This window comes from Aquila chrysaetos, chromosome 24 (assembly GCF_900496995.4).
Source record: "Aquila chrysaetos chrysaetos chromosome 24, bAquChr1.4, whole genome shotgun sequence".
NCBI classification, from domain to species: Eukaryota; Metazoa; Chordata; class Aves; order Accipitriformes; family Accipitridae; genus Aquila; species Aquila chrysaetos.
Window position 1 is genome coordinate 6,092,099 of NC_044027.1, and position 20,806 is coordinate 6,112,904.

The 20,806-nt window shown below is 55.3% G+C and overlaps 2 protein-coding genes across 3 annotated transcripts; one reads left to right on the forward strand and one right to left on the reverse strand.

Annotated features, from left to right (window-relative positions):
• Positions 1 to 1,003: 1,003 nt before the first annotated feature.
• On the reverse strand, positions 1,004 to 5,790 carry SYPL2 (synaptophysin like 2). 2 transcript variants are annotated; one of them, XM_030001194.1, is made up of 7 exons: positions 5,601 to 5,790; positions 5,095 to 5,166; positions 4,219 to 4,293; positions 3,428 to 3,552; positions 2,740 to 2,941; positions 2,458 to 2,649; positions 1,004 to 1,409 (listed from the first exon to the last, which is right to left on the reverse strand). In XM_030001194.1, the coding sequence occupies exons 1-7, from the start codon at positions 5,649 to 5,651 to the stop codon at positions 1,281 to 1,283; spliced, it is 846 nt and encodes a 281-aa protein (XP_029857054.1). In that variant the 5' UTR covers positions 5,652 to 5,790; the 3' UTR covers positions 1,004 to 1,280. The 2 variants fall into 2 exon arrangements, with proteins under 2 accessions (XP_029857054.1, XP_029857055.1); XM_030001195.1 differs by lacking the exon at positions 4,219 to 4,293 and having other exon boundaries at positions 5,601 to 5,788.
• Positions 5,791 to 6,348: 558 nt separating this feature from the next.
• PSMA5 (proteasome 20S subunit alpha 5) lies at positions 6,349 to 18,087 on the forward strand. Its single transcript, XM_030000812.1, has 9 exons — positions 6,349 to 6,510; positions 7,562 to 7,628; positions 9,909 to 10,035; positions 11,067 to 11,134; positions 12,164 to 12,271; positions 12,355 to 12,413; positions 13,359 to 13,461; positions 14,660 to 14,746; positions 17,807 to 18,087. Exons 1-9 carry the CDS (start codon positions 6,482 to 6,484, stop codon positions 17,882 to 17,884), a joined length of 726 nt encoding a protein of 241 aa, XP_029856672.1. The 5' UTR covers positions 6,349 to 6,481; the 3' UTR covers positions 17,885 to 18,087.
• Positions 18,088 to 20,806: the final 2,719 nt, after the last annotated feature.

Consider the following 20,806-nt stretch of genomic DNA (forward strand, 5'->3'; position numbering starts at 1 on the left):
GGAACCTGGGGGTGATATATAGTCCCTATAGGGGACTGGGGACCCGGAGTTATCCCTATACATGACTGCACAGCCAGAGGAAATATATATCCACTATGTGGGGCTGGGGACCCAGGGGCCCTATATATGCCCTATACAGGGCTGGGGTTATTCCTGTACAGGAAGACAGCCAGGGGTTACATATACCCCTTAGATGGGGCTGGACAGCCACGGGTTATATCCACCCCCTATACAGAGCTGGGGAACCAGGGGTTACCCCTATACAAAACTGGACTCTCAGAGGTTACAGATACCCTCTATATGGGGCTGAACAGCCAGGGGTGACATATAGCCCCTATACAGAGCTGGGGACTCAGGCATTGTATTTACCCCCTATACAGGACTGGGGACCTGAGGTTATCCCTATATATGGCTGGACAGCCAAGGGTGACATATGCTGCCTATACAGGGCTGGGGACCTGGGGGTTAGATATACCACCTACACAGGGCTGGGGATGCCGAGGTTATCCCTATATGGTGCTGCACTCCCGGGGGTTACATATACCCCCGACATAGGGCTGGACAGGCAGGGGTTATATATAGCCCCTATACCTCAGCAGGTATTTAGTTATACAGGTGTTTAGTTACTCCCTGTATAGAGCTGGATACCCAGGATTATATACAGCCCCTATATAGAGCTGGGCACCCAGGGCTTATATATCCCCTTTGGACATCAGGGGTTATCTGTACCCTTATAGAGAGCACGACACCAGGAGTTACCCCTATGCAGAGCAGGATGCCTGGGGGTTATATATAGCCCCTGTACAGAGCTGGCCCCTGGGACTTATATATATCCCTATAGAGAGCTGGACACCCAGGTGTTATGTATACCCTTATACAGAGCAGGACATCCAGGTGTTGTATATACCCCCTGTATAAAGCTCCTTATACAGAGCAGGACATCCAGGAGTTGTATATAGCCCCAATATAGAGCCAGACACCAGGGGTTATACGCACCCCTATATAGAGCTGGTACCCAGGACTTTTATACGCCCCCCATACAGACGTGGACACCCCGGGGTTACACATAGAGCCCCCCCATACAGAACGGGACACCCAGGCTTACGCAGACCCCTATATACAGCCAGGCAGCGGCGGTTAATGCCCCCTACCCGGGTTTACGCATCCCCCCCCATAGCATCCGTAGCCCCCGCGGCTCCAACCCCGGGGCCAGCGACACCCCGTCCCCGGGCTGGCGGCCGGCGCGAGGTCCCGGGGGACAGGTGGGACCCCCGGGGTGGCTACTGCTTGTCGATGGCACCCTGCTCGGCGGCACTGTCGTGGGGCGCAGCCTGCGCCTGCCACGACGTCTCCTTCAGCACGAACCAGCAGTTCCCGGCCCACAGCAGAAAGTTGATGAAGCCGAAGAGCTGGGGGGAGAGGAGGGAGCCCCGGGCGGGGGGCACCCGTGGGTGAGCCCCGGCCCCCGGTGCCCCACGCGCCCCGTGCGACCCCTGCGCCTCGTGCAATGCTTGCAACCTGTGCACCCAATGCACCCCACGCGCCCCATGCACGCCGTGCACCTTACGCAACCCATGCACCTCATGTACCTCATGCAACATGTACAACCTGTGCAACCTGTGCACCCAATGCACCCCATGAGCCCCATGCACCTTCATGCAACCCGTGTACCCCATGCACCTCATGCAATGCGTGCAACCCATGCAACCTGTGCACCCAATGCACCCCACGTGCCCCACGCACCTCACGCAACCCACACACCTTGTGTGCCCCATGCATCTCATGCAACCCATGAACCCCATGCATCCCCCATACACCTCATACACCTCATGCACTCCATGCACCCCAACCACCCATGCCAGGGGCTGCATCACCACCACCGACCCCGGCGTGGGGGTCCCCTGTGACTGGGGGGGGGGGTGTCCCATGGGGTGCAGGGTGGTTCCCATGTCCCGTGGGACCAACGCGGAGTTAGCACCATGGCCATGGAGCACGTGTGTGCACGTTTCCACTGCCCTCTCCCGGCTGAGCTCAGGAATCCAGCATGCGTGTGCGTGCACGAGGGCTTGCAGGTGTGACTATATGTGGGTGTGTGCCCATGTGTGTGCATGCATGTACATGCCTGTGTGCACAGTGTGTTCACGTGTGCACATGCATTTTCACGTGAATACGCGTGTGCATGGGTGCACATTCAAGTGCATGGGCTTGGCAAGCATGTACAGGCATCCGTGTGTGTGTGTGTGTGCACGTGTGTGCATACGTGCATGTGCATGTGCCCCTGCAAGGGCTGGGGGCTGCTTAGCTCTGCTTGAAGCACCATCAATCTCTCCCCCAAGGAAATAAATAAATATACGTGCCCATGTGTGCATGCCTGTATATACGCCCACATGTGAATACGTGCATGCATGCGTGCCTATACCCCGTGTGCATCGGTGTGCACCGGTGCCCGGCTCTCACCACGGAGATGTTGGCCAGCCCCATGGCCGGCGTGGTGCCGGCGTTACAGACCACCTCCTGGCCCTGGCAGACCGCCATGGCGGCGATGAGGCTGGCGGGCCGCGTGGCCGCCTTCACGTCGGTGAGCCCCTTGCCCCACGCCGCCGCCGCCACCAGCCAGAAGAAGGCGAAGCAGACGGTGACGCAGAAATCCTGCCGGGACGGGGACACTGGGCTCAGCACTGACCCTGGTACAGAGCGGTGCAGGATCCGTCCCCCCGCTTAGGGATGCAGCCGCCTTACCGCGAAGGGGAGCTTCTTGTTTTCGCCGTAGAGGGAATGAAAGCGCAGGTAAAGCACCAGAGCCGCCATGGCGTAGAGGAAGGAGAAGACCCCCAGGGTCACAAAAAATTCAGCAGGAGCAGAGAAATCACCGATGAGGTGCAGGGTGCGGGTTTCCGACTCGCCCTCGCAGTCCGGCATCTCGAAGGGGACCTGGTATAACCTGGGAGAACGGGAGGGGGATGTCGGGTGACCCGGGAATGGAGGGGACGATGGGGATGGCTCTGCCAGCCCGAAATAACTGCGCTGGGTTGGTCCCCCAGGGATGGAAGGAACAGACTGGCTGCCGGGTCAGAATCTGGACCCTTTGCCGCAGTCCAGTGCCCCGGCACGGGGCAGGTGGCTGAAAGAAGGGGTTAAAACTGTGGCTCACGCACGGCTGGCCGGCTCCATCCTCGTCTTTCCTGATTAATGAGGATTCCCCCCGCAGCCGGGGGATGCCCCACGGTGCCGGGGGTGCAGAGGGTCCCCAGCTGGACACGGCACTTCCCTGCCCACAGGGACCGTGACTGCGGTCCCATGGGGGTCCCAGCGGTGGGGATGGGGTTTAACCCCAACCCAGCACCCCATGTCCCCCCGGCTCACTGTGGAGCCACGCTGGGTGCCTGGGTGGGTTCCGGGGGGGTGCCCGGGCTCGGTGCCCCCTCACCTGAAGGGGTACCCGAACTGGACGGAAATGGCGCTCATCTCTTTGGTTTCACCGCCGCATTTCACCGTCGCCCCAGTCTCGCCGCTGAAGGAGCCGCAGGCCCCGAAGGCAAAGATGGCGAAGAGCTACGGGAGAGGAGCAGCGCGTCAGGGGGCAAGGGGAAGGCAGGGGGGAGCTTGAAACCCTGGGGACCCCCCCCCCCACCCTGGGGTGGGATGCACCCGAGAGGGGGTTTGCACCCCCCGGCGCTGAGTCACGGCGGCCGCGGTGGTGCAGGGCGAGCTGCCATCCCGCAGCTGTCGGCCTCGTGCGCCAGCACCGGGGCTGCCGCCGGCACCGGCATTTGCGTCCGGGGGTGAAACGGGGCAGCGACAGGGGGGAGATGCTCCAGGGGGGGCAGCAAGGCCAACCCCCCCCCCCACCCCGCCCTTAATTTTAGGCATGGTGCTGAGCAACGGAGCAGGTTTCCAGCAAGCCGGGAGCATCCCCGCGGTGGGACCCCCGGGGTCACCCTGCCGCCATCGGTCCCCCTCCCTGGGGAGCCGCCGCTGCCATTTCCCGGCCCTCGGCGCTGAGCTGCTCTTGTCTCCGGCCGAGGGTGCCGGGAAAACGTTGTTCCCAAATAGTTTTCTGGCAACTCATCCCAGCTGAGCTCACGGCTTCCCGCGTCCAGCCGGGTGAAGGGGGGAAGCCGAGCGGCCAGGCCTGACGCCGCGGGGATGGGCAGGCCCACGCGCGGCACCAAGGGTCAAAGCAGGAGCATTGGCAGCCACCCCAGGGATTTTCCTCACCCTTTTGGCTTCGGGGTGTCTGCACGCAGGGCCTGATCCTGCACGGTGAACCCACTGGCAGGGGGTGCCCAGCGCCTGCCCGGGTGGGATTATCCAAAGCAGAGAGATGGGACGGGGGGAAAAGCCGCCTCGACCTGGCTCCTCCGGGCAGGAGATGCCCAAACAGGTCTGGCCTTGTGCCCTGGGGCCAAGCCCCCCACCCCGTGCCTCAGTTTCCCAGCGCTGGCACCTGGGTGTGGGGCCGGCTGGGAGCCCCCCGGCCACGGCGAGGCCGTGCCGCAGAAATGCCGCCCTGAAATACAATCCCGGAGCCATTCATGGCACGGCCCGGACGGCGACGGGGCTGCGGGCGCTCGGCTCCCCCCGTCCCCAGGGTCCCCCCTCGTGGGGCCCACTGACCCCCAGCCCCCCTTCCCCACCCACCCACCCACCCGCCCGGCGCCCCCTGAGCCCGTAGGAATGACGCGGACGCGGCACCCCGATGTCACCGTCCCCTCCGGCATGGCCGGGCAAAGCCACCTGCTCAAGGTCACCCGGGGGGGCCATGTGGCCTGAACCCAGGCGGCCCCGCACCCCACCTCCCCCGGGCCCCCCCCAGGATGGGGTCCCCACACCTAGGGCTGCCAGGGTGGGGGGAGGCTCTGGAGGGGCAGGGGGGTCTCCAGGGTCCCCTCATCCTGGAGGGGGGGCTTTAAGAAAGCAGTGAGGCACCCCAAATCTGGGGGTGGGGGGAAAGTGCTGGGCAGGGTTCCCAGGGGACCAGCACCCAGGGGTGCTGGGGAAGGGGCTGTGCCCGGGGGGGTGGTGGAGGTGTCCTGGTGCCAGTGCTGGGATCGGGCCCGGGATGGGGGGGACACACACTGAGGGGGCACTCACCCATTCCAGCACCTTGATGAAGCCCAGGGGTTCCTGGAGGCGGCCCCAGCGCACCCCACCCAGGACGCGGTCCTGCGGGGAGAGAGCAGCGGGAGCCGGGGCACCGGGGCGGCACCAGGGGCTGCTCCGGGGTACCGGGGGGACTGCACCGGGGGAGTGGGGGGGCTGCAACGGGGGACAGGGGGGCTACACCGGGGGACCGGAGGGCTCCAACGGGAGTTGTCCCAGGCAGGGCGCTGCACCGGGACGCCGGGTTGCTGCACCAGAACAGCGGAGGGACGGTGGGAGGCTGCACCGGGGGTCGCACCGGGACACCGGGGAGGGGGGGGCGCTGCACCGGGAGTTGCATGGGAGAACCGGGGGCTGCACCGGGGGTTGCATGGGGAGACCGGGAGCTGCACCGGGGGTTACACCGGGAGTTGCCCCCCCGGGCCACCGAGGTGCCGCACCGGGAGACTGCCCCGGGCACCGGGGAGTGGCGGGGGGGGGTCGCACCGGAGCCCTACCTGGAGCCGGGGCCCTTTGTCGCCGGCCGCGGGGGCGGCGGGCTCCGACATGGCCGGGCCGGGGGCGGTCGGTGCTGCCTCCGCCGCCCGCTGGGACCGCTCCGCTGTCAGAGCCGCCACCGGGAACCCCACAGCCCCCGGGGCTGGCAGCACCGCCCCGCCCCCTGCAAGGCCCCCCGGTCCGCCCCCGGACACCCCCGGGACAGCCCCCAGCCCCGGTCCGCCCCCGGTCCCTCCGCCCAGCGCGGACCCAGCCCACAGCGGGATGGGCAGCCCCCCACCACCACCCCGGGGGGTGTCCGTGCGTCCGTCCGTGGGCTCGTCCGACCCCCAATGAGTCTCCCTGGGGTCCTCAGCCCTGCAACGGGACGGGGAGCCCCGGGGCCGTGCCGGCGTCCAGCTCCCGGTGCGGTGCCGACAGCCCCGTTACCGGCCCCGTCGGGGCCGGTAACGGGGCTGTCGGCACCGCACCGGGAGCTGGACGCCGGCACGGCCCCGGAGGACCCTAGGGCATCCCGGTGTCTCTGCCCCAGCACCCCCTCCCCGGTAACACCGGCCCGGTAGCCCCGGCGTGCCCGCCCGCCCGCCCCACCCCGCCCCTTTAGAACTCAGACCCCACCCCCTTTGCCATGTCCCCGCCCCCTCCAGCTCCTCCCCTTTCCTCTTCGCCGAGCCCGCCCTCCCCGTTTTTTCATTGGCTAAACCGCGGGAGGTGCGGTCCAATGGAAAAGCGGCGCGGGGGGAAGTAGAGCGAAGGGGGTGGGGAGGCGCCTGCGCGTTGCCGGCCCGTTGGCAGGAAGCGGCGGAGAAGAGCCCGGTGAGGGTAGAGCGGCGTTCCCGCCTCCGCCGCCTGTTCCCCCCCCTTCCCCGCCACCGCCGCCATGTTCCTCACACGCTCCGAGTACGATCGGTAAGTACACGCCCGCCCCCCGCCAGCCCTCTCCCGCGCCTTGCCCGCCGCCCGCGGCCTGCGGCTGAGTCACGGGCCTGCGGCCGGTCACCACCTTCCCCTTCCCGGTAGGCCCTGGCCGGTGCCTCTCGCCTGCAGCTGCCGTAGGGCCGCTCTGAGGAGCTGGTGGGGAGGCCGCAGCCCCTCTGGGCTCTGCTCAAGGACTTCTGCTCGTCCCCCTGCCTGGTCCGCCAGGGCCCGTGGGGGTTCCCGCCCTGCCGGGCACTAGTACAGCCGTCCGGTTCGTGGCCGTCCCCTCCCTGCCTCGGACTCTTCCCCCTCTTTTTATTTTCTTTGGGCTTTCGAGAACCCGGTTCTGTTAAATGCAGTGGAAGGGAGGGTACGTCCCCTGTGACCGGGGGCTTCCAGTGTTGGAAGGCCCCCGGTGTGGGGGGAGGCTGTCTGCGGGGAGGGGGGGTGGGGGTGGTGTCTCATAAGGCTGTAGTTTATCTTGCTAAACGCTTCCTGAAACCAGATGGCTTTTAAGAAATGGAGGGTTTTGCATGTGGATGGAGGCCCCGGGCACAGGGCTTCTCTTGGAAGGGCAGAGTCATTTCCCGCTTTGTGCGGTGGGATGGGAGGAGCAGTGGAAGTCAGGCTGGGCTGGTGTGTGGGGAGGGTGGGAACACGATGTGATGGGATATCCAGGGATATCCACACTGGTAAAACAAAATCCTGCTGTCTCCTGGTTCTGAGAGAAGGTGTGCTGTTTGGAGTCGAAAGGCAGCATGCTTCCGGCATCCACAGTGTAAAGTGTGCCATGAAAACAAACCTCCTCCTCACCTGTAACTAGACCTGCTGGTGTTCCTTTTGTTCTCTTTCTCCATAAGCATCCTGAATCCAGACCTTGCGAGCATCTGTGGCAAGGGTGATGAGCTCCAGCGAAGCCATGACGTTGTTCCAGCTGCCCCTGGCATCACTCTTCCCACCATCGCTCTTGAATAAGGAACTGTGTTCCTTGTCGGCCTTCAGTTTCCTGCCCTTTACACCATTTCTGATGTTGTTCTTGCAGGGGTGTGAACACTTTTTCTCCAGAGGGAAGGCTGTTCCAAGTGGAGTATGCCATCGAGGCCATAAAGGTATCGTCAGCTCTATCTGGTTGCCAAACTGTGATGTTAAGGGCTCTTTCGAACTGAAAGCCTGGGTTTGGTCAGAAATAAAACAGGCGGGTTCTACTCATTTGGGCTCTGGCCTCACTCTGCAGCGAGGCAGGGTTTGGCCAGCTCCCAGGGCAGTATGCAACACTGAGTGGGAGCTGGTGCCTTTCCCTGTAGGCGCCGCTCCTGCATGCGACTGCTCTGGCAACTCTTTGCCAGCCTTTCACCTACAGTTTGTGGTAGGAGAGCTGCGTGGCAGTGTTTGATTCCTTCCGTCCAGCCAAACCTCCTGCCACTCTGCTCTTTTATGGGTCACGAAGAATCAAAAGCCATCGATTTCCCCAAATGCAGGGGAATGTTCCCCTCCGTTTCTCATACTGACCAATTTACCCCCAAACCAAACACAGTCTGAAGATGCTAATCCCCACATCAAACTTACTAAAAGCTACTGCTGAAGCAAGAGGTCCTGAATGCCTGTACACCGTGACTCTGCCTGCAGACGTTCATGCTGCCAGCGTGTCGTGCACTTCATGTCCATAAACGCTGGTCTAAGAGCAGAGGAGCGCTCCGCTTTCTGTTTGCCTGAGCTAATGCAGTGTTCCCTTCAGGTCCATGGGCTTTATAAAGATGGAGTCCCTTAAACCCTAAAGTGGCAACTTTTCTTTTGCTAGGTGAACTTTCATTTTCTTAGCTGGCTGCTGTTGCATATTGGAGTGGGTCACTGTTTGCTAAGGTGAATTTTAAAACCTGAAGGTAAAGGTTGTTAGGAGCAAACTAACCTACCTCTGTAGAGCTGAATGGCCTTTCTGGGGCATCAGGTGTTCTTAATTGATAGATGTTCTTGTTTCTGAGAATGTGGGCATTGATTGGGAGTAAATTTAAACTTGGGGGAAACTGGTCAAGTGACGAAGTGAAGAAGCTCTGAGCAGCCCTGTGTTTGGACTGGGGAAAAGGAGGGTGCTGGCTTTATCTTCCCCATACTGCTTTAGCTCATTGAAGCACAACTTAAATGAGGAGGCAAAAAGTAATAATGTTTATTAAGGCATTGGGAAGTAAAAAGTCTCAGAAGGATGTCAATTGCCATGCTGACTTTATAATTATAAATACATCTACTAGAGTAGCAATCATACAGAAGCCTCTGGCTTCTCCTTTTTTTCCAGATCAGCCCATAAGCTTACCAACAAAATTGCTGCAGCTCGGGTGGCTGTTGCAACATGTTATGTGTGGTGCCAGTGCGTTAGGGGTGTAGGAGGAGTTTTTTGTGTGCTGTAGCTTCATTAACAAAAATACATCTAAAATGACATCAGGTGTCCCTTCTTCCCTTGGGGTTTGTGCGCAGCTGTGGCAGGCTGCATGCTTAAAGGACAGGAGCATTGGGCAAAGTCTAAAACCATGAGTGCCTGCAACAGGGAGAGTCCCCTCTGTCAGGCCCGTGGTTATAGGTGTAGCTACCTGGGGAAGCTTGCTGCTAAAATTATACCTTGTAGCCTGACTTGGATATTCGGTGTCAGCATCAACACAGCAGCTGGTACAGTTATTCCGGTAAATTCCCCAGTGTGGAAAAGCTGCAAGTGCTGGGAGCAAGGTAGGGGCTGGTGGGAGCCCTTGAGATCTGACACCCCCCCCCAAGCTGTGCTCATGGCCTTGGTGACACTGTGGTGTCCTGCAAGACTAGGGTAAAACTTGCTGCGGTCTTGGCTGCGGGTGATTAACTGCCGCCTGGAAAATGGTACGTGCGCAAAATGCTCTCGTTCTCATTGTAAATTTTGTGGATACGAGGACACTTGGGAGAAAAAGAGCTAATGGAAAGAAATGCCCAAGCCAGAAGTACAGATGCAGTCAGAATTAAGGCCATTATGTGAAATCCTCTCGCACTTTAAAATTTAATTTCTGTCTTGCAAAGGAAGATTCGCAAGGCTTTTTAAATTCGTAAGGCTTTAAGCTGTAAAAATTGATGTTGCTCGGGGAAGAGATTAATGGCTTGCAGCAGCCCTGCTGGGTTCTGATGAACTAGTCAGCTGGGAAGTAGCATGCCTTTAACCTTTCCAGTTTCCTCGTTCAAGTAGTAACATTTAAAATTTGGTGCGCAAAGCCATGGAGTCTTGCAAGTGCATTGCTGTGTTGGTGATGCAATTATCTCCAGAACAAAATGCCTACAAATAATACACGTCAAAATTAGCATTGCACCATTTATATTTATGCGAGCTGTCATGGCTAGAGCCTGTGCTGGCTGCGGTGGTGGTAACTGTGCGGTGTTTTCAGCTTGGTTCCACGGCCATCGGGATCCAGACCTCAGAGGGCGTCTGCCTGGCCGTGGAGAAGAGGATCACATCCCCGCTCATGGAACCCAGCAGCATCGAGAAGATTGTAGAAATCGATTCCCACATAGGTAAGGAGAAAGAAGTGAGCTTTGGGTGCCCCTCTGGTAGAGCTCTAGGAGCATCCCTCAAGTTTTGGAGATTATATATATAGAGAGAGAGAGATATTAAAAATAAGACTCTGTCCCCTGGGAGTGTCAGAAGTGGTGTTTCAGGGCTAGCCTTCCCTTCAGGCAGCTCTGCTGAGCTGAGTGGGACCGCTCATCCCTCTCAGTGAACACCAGGTCCTGGTCACTGGTTTTCCAGGCTCCAGGCCAGCAGGACATAGTTACAGGAGCAGGAAGAGGCAGCTGAAGCACCCCCCCCGTCTCAATGACCTCCCTCATGAAATCTCATCCCAAATTTAGATCTGGGAGGGCAGGGAATTACTGCAAAAGGCTTGACTTGAGGCCAGTTTCTCCCAGAGCACTAATGTTAGCCTGTACCCCTGCTCGCAGCAGCCTCCTGCATCGTGAGGGGGCCCACGACGGGCTCATTACCAAATATGTCGCATTGAAAAGCAGGAGACCTCCAAAATACCCGTGTTGTTGATGACATGGGTGATGGAAGTTGCTCTTCAAGAGTCTAATTTCCTCCTCCTGTGTGCTTGTGATACAGCCCCTCTCTTCCTGGAGCAGGATCTGTGCTGGAAGCTCCTGCTGCATCCCCCCCAGCTATGGGTCAGCCAGCCCTCCCTGCAGTGGCGGGGATGAATGAGTTCCCCTTCCAAGCAGGTTGTGTTTCTGTCGGTTAGCTTCTCTTGTAAGGCCTCAAATATGGCTCCTTTAACCTGTTCAGGTTTGGGGTGGGTGGGAGGTGTGACTGGGAGAACTTGGTTATGTACCTGCCCTTCAGCTGAGTGTCCCTCTTTCCTCTTGAGCAAATCCGTTCCAATCCCGTCCTTCCTTTGCAGCACGCTGCGGTGCAGCACTGCTGTGTGCTCCCACGCAGGGACCCGCTCCAGCCTGCAGCCTTTTGTATGTCACCATGGGCTTAAGTCTGGGGGGAGAGTGCATTACAAATAATTGGTGAAATGACCCATGGTTTCCCTCTCTGATTCCAGGGTGTGCCATGAGTGGCTTAATAGCTGATGCAAAGACTTTAATTGATAAAGCAAGAGTGGAGACTCAGGTAAGACTTGACATTTATCTTCTTAAAACAATAGCACTAGTCTCAGGGGTGTCTCAGAAGTCTCTGGCATGGGAAGATTGTTACAGCAAAGGAGCTGGTGTGGAGTGGGAGGCTTGCGGGGAGCGTAGCTTCCTGCATTGGGCTTTTGCAGAACAAACAGGTGGAGTCTCATGTGTGGTTTTTTCCTCTTTGGTATTGCACATTTGCTGGGAATCTTATGGCAGGTTCTCCAGTGGTCTCAGTGCTGGCAGATGCGCTCTAGTGAATGTGTGGGGCTGTGTGTCTGACTGTTTTGACAAAAGACTGGTTATATTGGTTATATTTTTGACCCTTTAAATTTACTCAGTGCCTCAGGTACTTGGAGGTCCCAGGTGCAAATCTCTGTGCTGTAGTAAAGACTTTTCCGGTGAGGTTTTCCTGCACATCAGCACTCTTCCAACCTCTGGAGAGCTGGATAACCTCACCACTCCAGAAACAGATACTGGGATAAAGTGCTTCAGCCTTGCATTTTGCCTGTTGGGATCTATATTGGGTTTGTGTGGCAGGGTTTTGGTAGCGGGGTGGCTTCTGTGAGAAGCCGCTAGAAGCTTCCCCCATGTCTGACAGAGCCAATGCCAGCCGGCTCCAAGTTGGACCCGCTGCTGGCCAAGGCTGAGCCCATCAGCAACGGTGGTAGCGCCTCTAACGTATTTAAGAAGGGAAAAAAAAAGTTGCTGCAGCACAGAAACTGCAGCCAGAGAGAGGAGTGAGAACATGTAAGAGAAACAATCCAAGGCCTAGCTATCCCAAGGTTTCTGAGGGATCCCTGCACAAGCTTCCCAGCTTGTTCTGCACTTCCCGCTTTCTTCCTGGTGCTTCCCTCTTGCAGCTGAACAGGCTGTGCCCCGGTACCGGCAGCCTGCCCGGAGGGGCTGGAGGGAAGTAGACTTTGTGGCTATGCAGGGCATCACTCCAGCCTGCCACATGAACGATCTGGGATTGTCGTATTTTTGGGAACAAGGTGATAAATTGAATTTTTTTTTTCTGCAGAATCACTGGTTCACCTACAACGAAACCATGACAGTGGAGAGCGTGACACAGGCCGTGTCCAACCTGGCGCTGCAGTTTGGGGAGGAGGACGCAGACCCAGGAGCGATGGTGCGGAGCTGGGGCGGTGCTGTTGACTCCCCTCTGACTTTGTCCTTGGCCTTGCCTAACCTGTCGGCTCTTTTCTGTTGCAGTCTCGTCCATTTGGTGTTGCGCTGCTTTTTGGAGGAGTTGATGAGAAGGGACCCCAGCTGTAAGTTCGTCTGTCTTAATCCAGGCCAACTCTGGGAAGAGACAAAACCTCTACTGGAACTTCCCAGGGCACTTTAATGACTTGATTCTGGGATTTTACTTAAGCCAAACACTTGGGGTTTATCCTATTATGTACCTGATGTGTTTGTTAATGCTTTTAAACCCTTCCTTTCAAAGCACGGGTTGCAGCAGCCTGAGCACTGGCTGCTTGTTTGGGGTTGAAGAGAATGCCATGTCTTCACTGAATCCTTGCTTTTTTGATGTGGTTTCCTGGGCAGGAGGGAGGTGTTAAAGCTCTCCTCGTCCCAAGTTTATTCTTACCTTTCCCTAAAGGACTAGCAGAGCCACTGGTAACATAATATGTGGAGCCTGCTGTAACATTCCTTGGGGAGGTGGTGGAGTGCTTGTAACCTGAACTCGTGTGCTCCAAACACTCAGCCTCTGCTGGAGGTGGGAATGGCTCAGCAGAGCCAGCCCAATAAGGTCTCCCCATGGTCTCCCTCCCAGGAGCAGTAGTGAAAACTTGCTGCTTTTATTAAAAAAAAAAAAAAGGGGGGGGAGGTGGATAAAAAGGAAAATTATACCCCTCTGAGTATGGAGGGCAGTGTCAGGAGTGTATAGCTCTCCTTCTACCTTATCAGCCCACTGTGGGTCTGCAGGTGACTCTGCAGGTGACTCTGGTGCTCCTCAAACCTTGGTTGTCTCCTCTGCATGCCAGGAGGAGAGACCTGCTGCTGTAGTAATCGCAGCAGTCCCCTGAGGAGGCTGGATGCAGTGAGGGGCTGCCGCAAGCTCTGCCCCGAATCGGCAGACAAGCTGTTGCTCCTGAGGAGCCCTTGTTCTTCCCCAGCTCTGAGCCATGCAGAGACCTCTGGGGAGCGCTGTGGGTCTGGTGGGAAAGCCCTTGGGGTGCCACGGCCGTTCACTCTCACCCGTATTCCTGCAGGTTTCACATGGACCCGTCGGGGACATTTGTTCAGTGCGATGCCAGGGCAATCGGCTCTGCCTCGGAAGGTGCGCAGAGCTCTCTGCAAGAGGTTTACCATAAGGTAAAAGGCTGGATTGGGTTTGACATCTTGCAAGTTACAGAGGTACCTCACAACCTACAAGGATCCACTAGTTTCCTTCCCGATGAGTGATTCATAAGACTCTTCTTCTGCTGTAGAGGAGCTGTGTGAGCTTGTCAGGGTGGGACTTGGTCCTTGGCAGTTGATCCCGTGATTAGATGTCAGTGCTGAGCTGCTGGATGAGGATCTCTACGACAACGAGTACTACTACCAGCAGCTTTCCTCTGGGTTGCAGCTGGAACATGAGACTGGTGTCTGAGATGCCGTCTCTGCCTCTAGCGGGTGATAATTAAGACCATGTCAGGAAGTACTCTATAAATAAAAGAACTGCTATATGAATGCTGCTGGTCGGCATCAGGGCTCCGTATGGGTGCAGCCTGAGCATAAGGAATTAAAGGAAGCCACTTTTTTTTCACCAGATCTGTTAAGCTAGTGAAGTTAATGGCTTTTGTGCTGCAAGTACTGGTGCTATTTGATATTATATAAAAACTTTCTTCCCTCCATGAGGAGGGAGCTGCCTGTTTTGTGTGGTAAGAAACCAAACACTGTAATGAAAAGCACAATTGATGGTGTTGAATGCTGTAAAGACTTCCAGCCTAAGACTCAATAACCTAATCTGTTCACTAGCAGAATTGTCCAGATTCTGGGCTCCATGGCTTGTTAACCATCTTCCAAGTGCAAAGTTACTGCAAACACAGCTATCGTCACTCTTTGAATGTTGCATGGCCCTCTAGTTCTAGTTCCCCCTTGTGCAGGGATTTACATATTTAAAGCATGAAGGCTTCTGCCAAGAGGGAGTCCGGCTTTTTGGAGCTCCCACTGGAGCTTGTTGGGGGGAACTGCTTGACAGACATTAACTGGTGAAGAGAAATGGACTCTCGTGTCCCGATCCTGACAGTTTATGTGCCCAGATTAACAGTTCTTAAGCTTTGTAAAAAAGTTATACAGAAGCAGAAAGTCGCCATCCTTGCAATTGTCACTGTCCTGCCTGAACAGTGCGCTTTGATCTCTTGTTGATGCTGTAGATAACTTGATAAGCTTTTAAATTTGCTGCCAGTGACAGCTTAAAGGATTTGAGAAGAGCGGGAGGGAGAGCAGCATGCTTCCGCAGTCAAAGGGGTAACATACAAGTATGTGCTTGACGGTCAACAATGCAATTAATGACTGATTTGTTTTACAGTCAATGACACTGAAAGAGGCAATCAAATCTTCCCTCGTCATCCTAAAACAAGTTATGGAGGAGAAACTGAATGCAACCAACATTGAGGTAACTGCGACTCTGTTAGCAGTGTGTGATTGTGGCTTGTGGCACTTGGTGTGGAACAGAAGTCTTCACAGCCTGTAGTCTTTGCTTCCTCGGTGCAAATTCTGCTGGCTGTGCAGTGCATGTCTCAGTAGTGTCTTGCATTTTAAACATCCAGGTGAGAAAGCTGCCTGCTTGCTTTCTGGAGAGAAGGGTTGCTTCTGCTTCTAGAGCAAGGAATGAGTTGGTGGAGCAGTTCAGGACTTCCCAAGCCAATGGCTGGCTGGCTGCAGATGTTCTTGCTCTTTCAAGCTGCCCGTTGTAGCATGTCCTGTGTGGTGCATTGGAAAGGTTGGAGCTTTCTTTTGACTTCTAGAGGTGTGCAGCCTGGCCCGTTTGCCTGGCTAATCCATGAGTGCTGGCAGAAGTGATTCCCGTGGGGCTCCCTGGATGTGGGCTGGAGCCCCTGCTGACCTTACACAGGCCGAGTCAGCCAGCAGCAACCTGTTGTGCCAGCCAGATCACTTTTTCTTCCCCTAGGTTTAGCCATTCTTTTTTTCCCTGGTACTTGTAATATTAGAAGGAATGAAAATTATACAGCTTCTGGACTTGCTATATTCAGTCTTGGGTTGGTGCCAAAAATCTGTTGGACAGGAGGACCAAAGAGGTAAAGCCTGGTGAAGCCTCCAGGAACGAATGTGCTCCTCTAACCTCCGGCTTTTGCCCACAAGCAGTCATGCTCGCAGAGCTCAGCTTGATCCGAGCATGCAGTGCTCTCAGAGATCTCCACAAACGTAGTGGTACCTGTCCCCTTAAACCCTGCTCGTTAGACTTGTAATGCTCCTTTTTAGGTAGCAAAGGTAAAAACCCTTCCAGTTTGTTAGTGATAATGGATAAATGATGAGCAAGGCTGGCGTATAGAGTTTGCTTCTATTTCTGGCGGGTTATGAGACACTAGACCTTTTCAAATCATGTCATTCCAACTCCTAAGCTGCTCTTCTCCTGCCGTTCTCCCATTCCTTTCCTCCAAGTGCTGGGAATCTGTTTCCCAAACAGCCTAAAAGTGTGCGCCCCCCCCCCCCCCCTTTTATTTTTTTATTACATACTGCTGCTGGGGACCCTTCCTGACATGATTAACCAGCTTCCTTTGGGGGAAAGGGCCAACAGCATGCCGAGAACTTAGATGCTCTGTCCAGAAATGATGCCAGCTGGCTAAAATCTGCTTCCCCAGATGCCCTCCCAACCCTCACTGATAAGTTCTCTCTTGATCAGCTTCGGGTCTCTTCTGGAAGATCTGCAGTACAGTGTGAAGAAATTGAGGCAGAGGAGCGTGTACAGTATCCTTATGTCATGTCCCCGTTTAACAGGGCTTAACTGTGCTTGGCAAAGCTCTGAACGTGTTGAGGAATCATATCAGGGTTAAGTATGAGAAGAATGTGCTGAGGATTAAAAGGTCTCTATTGACTCAAGTCACCCTTCTGGCTGAAAATCTTCTACCTGAAGTGGCTGCTTTGCTTTCTAGCCTTGTAGAAGTATGTGGTGCTCCGGTTTATTTACTCTAGCCACTTCCCTCTCTTGTGTGGGATTTTCCATCTAGCAACAAACAGAAGGGACAAAGTGTGGTCATGGAAGAGTTAAATCCGTTGGCAGTGAAGGTCAGGAGCCTTAAACAATTATGCTTTAAAATTAATTACTTCCCTGTGAAGCCTGTAAGGGAATAGTTGAGTTAAGCTTTTGTGTGTAGGGAGAGGATGAGGCACAGGTTTGAGCAGACATGGAAAAGCAGAACAGTTGGTGTCTCTGAATCCTTGTTTTGGGTTTCAGGCGGTATAGATGTGAGTTGTCGTGTCTGTTTGGGTCTAGCGTCAGGCCAGTGCCCATACAGGTGATTTGAGGTGCCTAAAGTGTCATCTGCAAGTGTGTCTGACTGGTCTGAGAGTGCCAGCTGAAACCTGGGCTGTCAGGTGCTCTCAGGCTGAGTGTTCAGGACATTTCTCCTTAAAAAAGCCTTATGGCTACCCTCCCTCTGCCCCAAAAGCGTGTCCTACCATCTCGTGCTGTTTTATGGGTGACCTTGCAAGCAGAGAAGCCTAGGAAGAGCTCTGGGATTCGCTGGGACCCTCTGCAGCTTTCCTTCAGCTTACTGCAACCAAACACTTTGATCCCTTAAGAGTAAAGAGGCACTCCTGATGCCGGGGGGTGCCTGTGAGTGAGATCTGGAGCATCCCAGCTAGCTCCTGTGGTTTTCTGGCTTGCCTGCTCACGGCAGCTGTCTATATCTTGGGCTCTCATACCATGAGCTAGGTGCAAATGAAAGTCCCGCTTACATTCCTCTTCCAGTCTTGTCATTCTTCAAGTATCTCTTGTTCTGGTGTTCGCTCTGTGAAATGTCTCAGCTGTCTGCCCTGGATGCTGCCTCCTTCTGCTCCTGGCAAAGGGGCAGGGTGGAGTATGTTGTCCCCCAGCTTTGTCCCTTGGGCTTTGTCTTGGAAGAGATCTCTTTGGCCTGCTTGTACAGGGCACCAGGCAGCTGCAAGGTGCAGTGTGGCTTGCTTATTGTTGGTGTTTGGTGACCAAAATGCAGGTTTGCTTCTGCCTCAGTTTCCCAGAGCTAACCCCTCAGTCCCCTTTTGAGTGTTTTGCTATCTTGGGTCTCATAAGGCATGTAATGGGCCAGCATTTGTACGCTTGGTTGGTTACTGGAGGAGAAGAGGCACTCCTGCTGAGGGCCACACTGAGCTGCAGCAAGAACCACCCCTTTCTGAGGGGTGTTTGATGAAGGACTTGTATTAACGGGGTCTTTTTCCCCAGCAAGCAGAAGCAGCGCCTGCCTGTTCCCAATAGACGCTCCCTGCTGCTGCTACTATGAGGAGACTGAGTCAATTAAAAGCTATTTCTGTGGCAGGCAGCTATTTTAGGGAATCAAAGAGCATGTTACGGGGTGGAATGATCTTGCTGGGCTGGCAGATCAGGCAGCCGAGAAGGAACAGCTGCTCTGTCTGCTGCGGCTGCTCTCTGTTCCCTGCCCCATGCTGTCACTTCACATATGCAGGCACGCTTAACCCCTTGCTCCTTCTCTTTCAGCTTGCCACAGTGGAGCCCGGGATGAAGTTCCACATGTACACAAAAGAGGAGCTTGAAGAGGTCATCAAGGATATTTGAAAAACAGAGAGACTCCCTCAAAGGCTCATTCCCCTCCGATCAAAGCGAACTGACTCTCGGTTCCTTCTAGTACCTGTGATTTTATTTTCCAGCAGCATCTGTAATTGCTCTTCTTAGAAGGCTCTTGAGGTTTTTTTACAGTTTCTGTACATAACTGCTCTCTACAATAAGAGGAAATGAGAATAAATCATTTTGTTACTCTATCCTGGGTTCCTCACCGCAGAGGTCTGAGGCGGGGGGACCATTTAGAGCTAAAATCAGGGGCGGATGAGGGCAACATCTGCTGCCAAAATAAATCGGTGCAGGGTGAAGCAGCGCCTGCCAGGTTTGCGGCACTGGATGCGCCGTATGGCGCTGCGGTCCTTGCTGGCTGTGGCAGTAGCAAGTCTCCCTCTCGTGGAGAGCGTGGTGATATCGCATCAGGAGATCTATGTATAATTACACATGAGTTTTGAAAAACATTAGATTTTTAGATCTGTTTGGTGCATTCCCCCTGTCCTTCTCCAGTGGTTTTTGTCCATAAGGGCTTATGTGGAGCTCTGACTCCTTCCCAGGGAAGAAATTCATAACCAGGCTTGGGATTTGTGTTTCCTTCCAGTGGAGCTTGGAAATACCCATAACAACTGCAATAGTGCAGAGCCAGCCGAGTGGGAATAGGTCTGGGGTCAATGGGACAGCCCCTTACCTGTTAAACTGTGCAGGTACCACTTCATTTTGAGAGTAATCTCACTTTGACCAGCAAACTTCTGCTCATCCACTTCACAGGGCTTGTTGCTTTTGTTTTTTGTTCTCCAGCAGATGCCTCTATCCTTCTCCTCAAAATAGCATCTGAGAATTGCAGATCAGTCTGATAAGGGAATAAGCTGAGATTAGCAAAGTATTTTCCTACAAAATCATGCATGCGTGGTCAGTGCAGCTTCAGGGGCTGGAAAGCGAGCTCTGCCCTGGCTCCTGGTAGCTTGCTCTGTGCTGCCCTGTGAACGTTGGCAGGCAGCGGAGGCTGCTCTGTCCTATTTTGAGAAATTACGATTTCACCCTGAACAAAACGATGTTGTCCGTTGTGGAAGAGACGGGATGTGGCCTGCGCTGCTGCTGGGAGTGGGATTGCCCTGGTAAGCAGGGACATTTCCAGCATTACATTTGACTGAAATGAGTAACTTTCCTCTTGGTTCAGCACTGGGGATCGTCTGCTGGTCTCTGGCAGGTGTTTCATCGCTTGGCAAAGCCAAACAGTCGCAGCAAACAGCGGCTGATCTCGCACGTGCCAGCCTCTACCTTTTGCAGAAGGGAAAATGCCAGTCCTATTAATTTTTTTTCCCCTCTCTTGCTGTTGCCAGACAGGTGCAGGAAGCGAAGCCAGGTCCTTATGGCTGGAAAATCAGTCCTTGGATAACCTCAATTTTCAGAATAACTGAGTGCCCTCCTCTCGGGAGTTCCTGTTGTGAGTTTCCCCTCTTTCCATAACAGTCTAAAGGAAGCAAATTGGATCATCAGGCGATGCCTGAGGTCATGGGATGGGTTGAATACAACACCTGTACCTGCAGGTGGAAGAGAAAACAACAAATAATTAGTTGATGGACCTTACCCTCTGGGGAGACCTTCCTTGTAGCCTAAATGTGGGGAAACAAGCCTGACTTTGGCTCTGCCTGCGCAGCTTTGGAGTGCCATACTTGGTCTCTGTGTCACTGCTCATCCCTGCAATGAATTTGAAGCAGTGATGAGGGTGGCTCTGGCGTGGGAGCTCACCCATCCTGAATATCCAGCAAGCCAGGATGATATCCAGGGCACCGCCCCAAGTGTCACCCTCATAAAACCACCCTGTCAGTGAAACTGGGGCTGCTATCAGCTGTTGTGTTTATATCTTGCACGTACACCCTTTATCCTTAAGGTGCTTCAAAGCTTTGTATCATCTCAAAACTCGGTTGTGTTCCCTTCTCCTTTGGGAAGGAGACTGAGAGATCTCCCAGCTGTTGTAAACCACCCTGCCCCATGGGGAGCCCTGCTGTTCCAGGAGGTAGTGCACTTTTTAGGTTTGTTTGTGTCCCAAGAAACACAAAAAGCTAATTCTTCCTGACATGGCACTCAGCAGAAAATGGTCCTTTATGCCCTGCCCTCATCACATGGTTTGCTGGTGGCAGCGTCACATGAGAGCGGCTCCTCTGTAAGTGAAAATCGAGGCTTTGTGTTCCTTATCTGATCCGTCTGTGGCAAGTGAAAAGCCTGAGCTCTTTCCAGACAGACAACAGGCTAAATGCAAGAGGGGGGTGAGGGTAATAGAGCCCTGTGCACTCACCTCCCACCTGGGTGTTTGATATTTGCCCCTTCGCTCGCTTTCTGGGGTTAGCTGAGCGATGCCCCTGGGGCAGCCTGTCGCAGAGCTGTGTTTCCTTGTGCCTTTCACACATCAAACTTCCAGATTGTCTTTTTTCAGGGGGGCAGAGGAAGGGGGAAAGAGGCGGAAGGGTGGCACAACAGTAAACTAAAATGAAAATTCCCTTTTTGTGAAGGAGAAGGGATGAGGGTCTGAAGGGCGAGTACAAGCTTCGCTTGGGCGTGGTGGGAGGTTTAAACCTCCCCCAGCGAAGCTGGAGGCACCATGTGCCAGGCCAGAGAGCTCCCGGTCCCCATCCCTGCCATCCTCCTGTCCTGAGCCGAGGGACACCCACCCACCCCTTTCATGGCACTGGGGGTGCTGCCAGGGGTATTTCTTGCTTCATGTATTGCACCAACGCTCCCTGGGGAGGGCGGGGCTGTGCTCCACCCTGCTTGTGCAATGTGGCAATTGTGCAAAGGTGTAACTGGCACCGGGCACGGAAGCGCTCGGCTCTGCCCGAGGGAAACCGGGGGAGCCAGCCCTGGGGGGGGACATGCTGCTGTCCCCTGGGCACCCCCAAAACCGGGTGCTGAGCCCCATAATCAGCC